The sequence below is a fragment of the Lactuca serriola genome, chromosome 7 (assembly GCF_051521515.1).
Source record: "Lactuca serriola cultivar US96UC23 chromosome 7, Lser_US96UC23_V15, whole genome shotgun sequence".
Lineage (NCBI taxonomy): Eukaryota > Viridiplantae > Streptophyta > Magnoliopsida > Asterales > Asteraceae > Lactuca > Lactuca serriola.
Window position 1 is genome coordinate 184,634,881 of NC_136414.1, and position 7,348 is coordinate 184,642,228.

General features: G+C 37.3%; 1 protein-coding gene across 1 annotated transcript; it reads right to left on the reverse strand.

Moving 5' to 3' along the window:
* Positions 1 to 3,056: 3,056 nt before the first annotated feature.
* On the reverse strand, positions 3,057 to 5,035 carry LOC145062897 (basic leucine zipper 34-like). Its single transcript, XM_079010489.1, has 4 exons — positions 4,076 to 5,035; positions 3,893 to 3,983; positions 3,607 to 3,733; positions 3,057 to 3,519 (listed from the first exon to the last, which is right to left on the reverse strand). Exons 1-4 carry the CDS (start codon positions 4,636 to 4,638, stop codon positions 3,329 to 3,331), a joined length of 972 nt encoding a protein of 323 aa, XP_078866615.1. The 5' UTR covers positions 4,639 to 5,035; the 3' UTR covers positions 3,057 to 3,328.
* Positions 5,036 to 7,348: the final 2,313 nt, after the last annotated feature.

Here is a 7,348-nt window from a genome sequence, read left to right on the forward strand (position 1 = left end):
ATGTAGTGTCTTTGATGGATCCAAAGTTGATGCATCATTTATTGCAACCAAAAGAACCTTCTTGATCTTTAAACTTCATCAAAATATCATAAAAAGCATCCAAAAGAGGAGAGAGGAGAGAGGAGAGAAGAGGAGCTCAAATCTTGAAGGTGGAGGCCAGGGTTTCTCCTAATGGGGTTCTAGAGGTGATGGAGGCTCATAAAATGGCCAAAAAGTATGAATCTTATGCTTAAACAGTGTTGTAAAACTCGCCGAGTTGGTTGATTACTCCTCCGAGTACTCGCTACTCCCCCCCTTGCCGAGGTGAGTTACATAATCCCGAGTACTCCCCGACCGGCCCCTTACGAACTGAGTAGTGTTGTGAAATTCGGTCAACTCGGTGATTAATATGTATAATATACTTAATGATTTATTATTTAACACATACACATGTGATTATTACTACATATATATCTTATATTTTCAGTAATTATTCAAAAAGTGAGACCATTATGTGTTTTTCATTTTTTGTGTATTCACATGTATCCAATTTTGTTATATATTTCAATCAACTTATGATTTTATCTTATGATTTTGGCATATATAATTTCCCTAAAAATATTTCTACACAAATTTTCAAATCCGAGTACTCCCGAGTACTCGCTACTCGGTAGTCGGCCGAACAGGTACTGAGTAACGAGTTTTACAACCTTGTGCTTAAATATGTTAAAAACCCTAAAAATCAAGGGCTTAGGCTTAATAGTTTGTCATTCTGTGGCAACGCTTTCGCTGTGCCATGGAAACTGTCGTGTCGTGGCAACAGGTTTCACCCAAATCCACCTCAATTTCAAACAACCATAACTTCTTCGTTTCAACTCTTTTTTGACGGTCTTTATATCCATGGAAAGGTATCAACGAGACCCATAACCCTATCTAGTTACTTTTGTCTTAAAACATACCAAACTAAACTTATTAATTCATGCAAGAAGTCTGAAACATCATTTTTCCCATTTTACCCTTTGACTCCAAAACACAAACTAAGGGCTTAGATCCCATAACGAATATTATCAAAATCTAATAAGGCCTAAACCTTATTTCCTTGAAGCCTAAGGCCTTTACCCGATCCATTTATTTCCCAAAATCCCGAAATAATAAACTTATCGAAATAAGATGTTACAACTCTCCCCCACTTAAACTAGATTTCGTCCTCAAAATCCGTCTTGGTTAGAATCCCGAAAAACAACACCAATATATTTTCCATAAGTTCTATTTGGTGTTGATGGTGTTTCATTTCAAATTCACATCGTTGTGTAAGAATTTTGGCTTGTTACGAAATCATAAACTCAAGATAACAATTCTTTCAATATATTGTTCCATTCCATCCAATAAATTTAAATAATTCACAATACATTGAATTCTTTAAAGTTCAATGGATATACAAACTTGATCTATAATGCAATGAATTCATTTCGTCCATTAACTTTAAGGCATCTTACATTAGCTTCAAGGATGTCGAAGATTGAAATGCAAACTAATAGCATTGAGATTATGGTACGACATATGTAGACACAAACTTTTTTTCGTTGTTTTGCTCCAAAAACTTGCCTAGAAAGGGTCTCCAACCCTCCAACAAGTCCTGATTATTATGTTATAATAAAGGTAAATTGCATAAAGGACACTAAATTTTCATAAAAAAATCAATTTTGACACTATGTTTTTTTATTTTTCCAATTAAGCGATTGCATATTTTTTTCAATTAAGTTACTGTATTTTTTTTTTTTTTTTAATTTTGACATCTAGAAAGTGATACCATCAAAAAATATCATTTAATCATGTCATATCGGTGTTACATCATCAAAGACTGACACGTCACAATGTGATGTCAACTAACATCTAGAAAGGTTAATATTAGTGCAATTTCGAAAATTTAGTATCAAAATCAAATTTTTATGAAAACTTTCTTAATTATATAAATAAATAACATAATGTCCGGTGGCGGAGCCAGACTCAAAGTAAATGAGTATCCCAATTTTTTTTCCATGTATCATCGCAACGGCTGAGCATGGGACGGGTTAAGTAAGGATGTCAAAAATTCACATGGGACCCCGAACCCATGGGGCCCCGATCCCGAATGGGAAATATTTGTTTAAAAAATCAGGGATGGGGGTGAGGGCGGCGACAATCTCCACCCCGTTTGCCCCCGTTGACATCCGTAGGGTCAAGTCAGTTTTGACTTAAAATCAAACCTAAAACCGATTGTCTCGGTTTTGAAACTTTTAAAACCTAACCGAACCCAAACTCATCGGTTTGGTATTTCGATTTTCAGTTTGGTTTTGGTTTTAAATCCAAACCTTAATCGAATCCTTAGTTAACTTCAAATCATGTTTTATACACATGAAATTGAATTATCTTTTGATACTTGAATCAATGTGGGACAAAAAGTAGATATCAAATGAAGCATGAGGATAACAAGTTTATATAATAAATGAAAATAATTGTGTTTATATGTGTTTGACGATGTGAGATAGAATAGTTGAGAAAATAAAAAAAAAATAGAATAGCTGGAAAAAAAGTGCAAACAAATGATTTGTAAAATAAAAAAATTGATCTTGAGAACTTTATTTCAATAAGCCAACATCTTAGCCAGTAAACTAGCTGTTATATTGAGTTTACCCTTGGACCGCCTATGATAATGTCACTATCCAATTTTATCAAAACTTAATGTATTTTTTTTATGCAATTTAAACTTTCATTTAGGTATTAAAATAATAACATTTATTTACCATAAAGCTAAAGAGAAATTAAATATTCTTCTACTTTTTTGTTCCTACAAATCCTCTTATCCAATTAAATAATAACATGTGTCATATTAATGTATTAAAATATGATTAAATGAGCATTAAATGATACAAATGTCACAATTCAATTGGATAGGAAGATTTGTTTGAAGAAAGAATAGTAGAAGGATACTTAATTTCTCAAGCTAAAACATCGAACTCACATTAGAAACCGGTTACAACATTAAATCAGACTTTTGATAGCATTAATGGCCCATTTGGGCCCAACTAAGACAAAAATAATTAAAAAAGAAATTACAAATAATCACAACAATTACTAAATTACAAAAGTAACCTCCACCTACAATCCAAAAACCCCACACCCTCATTTTGGGCAAAAGAATCTTAAAAAATAAATTAAATTTAGAATAGGAAAAAAAAAAAGGAAAAGGAAAAAAGAAGTGCTGAAGAAGCCATGTTAAATTAAAAAAAATCACATGCGAATCATGGGGACCACTCACACCACCACCAAAAGCAAGGAAACACACCACGTGCATGCATGGGGGCGCAATTTAGCAGATTCTACCTCCTCCCTCCGGCCTCCGTACCACTCCTGTTTCGGCGGCGGAGCCCCCGTCGTTCCCGCCAATGGTGGCTCCGTTCACCTCCTCCTCCTCCTCCACTTCCTCCGCCTTCTGCATGTTCTGTTCGTGATACACTCTCCTTAATCTCTCTATCTCCTTCTTCAATGCTTCTTGGTGAGCTGCATTAACAGCATTTATGAATTATGATCGATCGTCTTAATTATCTTATTTATTTTCACGAATCAAATTCGTATCCAATTAATTACCATCTTTGAAAATCTTGTCTTGTGCTAAAGCTGCTATTCTTTGCTTAAGTGCGCTGTTATCCACGTTCAAAACCAATCTCTGATGATCCAAAAACGCAACTCGTGGTGATAATGTCGATACTTCCGTCTGAATTAGCAACAAATTGATCATGTATTAGTTATTCTTATACTTCAATTTTAATCAACAATCGCTTGATTTACGTTTTGTAAGTGAACTGCAAATTCTGCAACGATTTTTTTTGAAAATTAATTGAACGATTTGGTGAATTGTGTACAATCTACAAACCTGTAATGTGGTGACGCTGCGTTCGAGTTCAGAAATGTACTGCAACTTTCTCACTCTTGATCTCTGAGCAGACTGACGATTTGCTAGAATCCTGTTGAAGAGATAGATTATGAAGATTAATTACACGTAATTAAGCAGTGTATGAATTAGATTAGCTTAATTATGGATGAGTAATTTGATTACCTTTTCACCCTCTTTGGATCAACAATGGTGGTACCCTCGCTACAGAAATTAAAGCAAGGTTTTCCGGATTCTGTCTCAGGTTGGCAATCGCCGCCGTCTTCCACCTCTCCAGGTTCGTTCTTCGGCTGGTGGTGATGTTGTTGTTTCTCCGGTGGCGGCGTTGGTTTGGCGTCGTCATTATCACTGTTTTGATCCGATGGCGTAGACGGATTAGATGACGTCGACCTCGTCGACGGTAGATTCGCTGCGACGTCTTCGTCGGAAAACATGGAACTAAACTGCTCATCATCCAAACGTTCAAATCCATTGTTGTTAGAGCAAGGCATCAGGGAATTATTAATTCCATTAGAATTACGACACTCCTCGACGAACGGCGACTCAATGAAAGCAATTGGATCGCTGACAGATCTTCGATGCGAGTTCCTCCTCGCTGACGAGAAATCAAGGAACTCATCCACCCAATTCGGTGGCTGAGCTGCGGTAGACGGCATCGACATCATCTGGTACGCAAATGACGGCCAATTCTGCGCCATTGTTGGCACTTTTGGCGGCAATTGTGCCATATATATAGAAACTCACAAAAACCAAAATTCCACCAAACTAGATCTAAAATTCAGCAAGCTAAACGATCAGATCAGGATTCACACGATGAAGGTACCAATGCAAGAAGAAGTACACACATATATATATATATATATATATATATATATATATATATATATACCTACAATCAAAATTCTGCAATTACGTGTAGAAATGTAGAGGGTTTCTTCTGGTTTTGGTGGGAAGGAGGAGGGAGGTGGTGGGTCACATGGAGGAGGATTATGACAGCTAGCAACAGGCTGTGACACAACGGTTTCACTGGGAAAAAGATTACAAGGGTAGTTAATTTAAAAACCGGCGGAAATCAGAATCAGCCCACCACGTGCCGATGTAACTGAGCTTCCTCCATTCTTAAATCCTATCTTGTTCGATAATATTTCATTATTTTGGTAGGCTAAAATAATCACAAATTTTAGGGTTTTTGGTTTGGCATTATTTATTATTAGAGAAAATTACAAAAATGGTCCCTGTGGTATGTCATAATAGACACATATGGTCCAACTTCAATAAAATGGACAAACTTGGTCCTTGTGTTATTTCAATATAACAAACTTGGTCCCTTCGTCAGACGGTGTCAATATGATGTCATTAAATTTCTATAAAATGACAATGTTAACCTCCATTACATGTTGCATTTTAGCCCAACTAACTTTCAGATTTTGGTTTAATAGGTCTCTTTCATTTATTTTCGACTTTCTAAGGGACAATTTTTGTAACTTTCCCATATTAAAAAGGTCCAAGTGCCAAATAAGTTTCCACATTAGAAACAATAGGACCAAATTAGACTATATCGTAGGGACCGTTTTTGTAACTTTCTTATATTAATGTCCACCTACTTATGTCATTTAACCGACCCTTGGAGCCTACAACAAACATTATTGATGGGATTATAAATGTAACATCTCAAGACCAAAAATTTCATTTTTGATTTAACGATTTATAAAACAAATTATAGGAAATCTCATCAAGTTATCTTATTTCATAAAAATCATAGATCATATGTCTCAAAAGCATGTCATAAGATACTAATAATGTCAGAGTACAAATCCCAGAGATCTCATATGCGGAAAACCGTGTGTGTGATGTGCTACTACCGTGCCGACTCCTTTCCTTTCGAAGAAAAGGACCTGGAACAAAAACTGAAAACCATAAGCACAAAACTTAGTGAGTTCCCCCATTGTACCACATATCATACAATAAACATACTTTCAGACATATATGGGTGTCCGGCCTACCTTGCTGAGCATATCTGGATGCTCAACCTAATGTTGTCAGGCATACCGGGGTACCCGACCAACCCACTGCCAAGCATATCTAGGTGCTTGACCTACCCTGTCAGGCATATTTGAGTATCCGACCTACCGTCCGGTTTATTTCAACCGACTATGGGGACTATTTCACCCCAACCACTACCACATAATAACATAGCATAACATACTATCAGGCATATCTGGGTGCCCAACCTACCTTGCCGGTTTATCTCAACCGGATTCGGGGACTAGTCCCCTTCCTACCACTATCACATAATATCATAGCATACTAGCACAAATAGCATAACATATTATGGAATGCCAGACAATTATCACAAAGACAATCATCTCCATTATAATCAACTACTAGTGGGCAGACATTGGTGCCTTCGACCCACTTCTACTGGAAGGTAACTCACCTCAAATGTCGCGTAGTAGTTGTACTATCCTTGGGTCTAGGATCAACTCCTCTCAACTCCTACACATAATAATCTCCTTTAATTACCTCTTTTATACTCATAACCCCTTTGAGGGTCAACTCTGGTCAATGGTCAAAGTCAACATCCTGGTCAAGTCAACATCCTGGTTGACTCAACTCGCTGAGTTGGTCCATCAACTCGTCGAGTTTCATGATCCATAAAACTCTAGAAATCCCGATCCTACTCGTCGAGTTCTTTCATGAACTCATCGAGTTCCATGATCCATGAAACCCTAGAATCTTGACCTTACTTGTCAAGTTCTTTCATGAACTCATCGAGTTCCCCTTCATACAGAGTCGGGACATTTCGCTCACAACTCGCCGAGTTCCTCCTTGAACTCGTCGAGTTCTTCAGTCTTCAAACCCAAAAACATGTCCAACTCGCTGAGTCATCTCCTAGACTCGACGAGTTTGGCCAGTAACAGAAAAGGTTGGGGAACCACGACCCAACTCGCCGAGTTGTATGAACAACTCGTCGAGTCCCCCATAGTCTAAATCCATTCAGTCGTTTCCAGTCGGGTTTAATGCTTCCAAACCATAGATCTGGCCCCCTAGGGTTGATATATCATGTAAAGTTACTAACTTTATGTCCATGCATGGGTTATTTAGCCCAAAAGGCCCTAAAAGGTGGTTCACAAGTTGCATGGACTCCCATGGCCATAAAGTTGGCACCTTTATGCCATGGAGTCCCTCAACGGCTCTAGATATGAAGGTTCTTTCCACAGGGGATATCCAAATCCCAAAGGCCACCATTATTGAATCAAAACATGAGAAAAAGCTCTAAAACTAGGTCTAAACACTCAATAAGCCAGGTAAGAGCTTTATAGCTCAGGTGTACCAGAAATGAAGTTGTACTTCTGGATCCAAAGCTTCTTCCTTTAACCAAGCACTTCTAAATTCCACTCTTCAAGGAAATAACAAAGAATCACTCTCTTTTCACTC

Excerpts from the sequence above, each read along its gene's own strand:
- LOC145062897 (XM_079010489.1), bottom strand. The coding sequence starts at position 4,638 with ATGGCACAATTGCCGCCAAAAGTGCCAACAATGGCGCAGAATTGGCCG. Across the intron at positions 3,734-3,892 it reads GCAGCGTCACCACATTACAG|ACGGAAGTATCGACATTATC; the intron begins GTTTGTAGATTG and ends TTGCTAATTCAG. Across the intron at positions 3,520-3,606 it reads AGACAAGATTTTCAAAGATG|CTCACCAAGAAGCATTGAAG; the intron begins GTAATTAATTGG and ends CTGTTAATGCAG.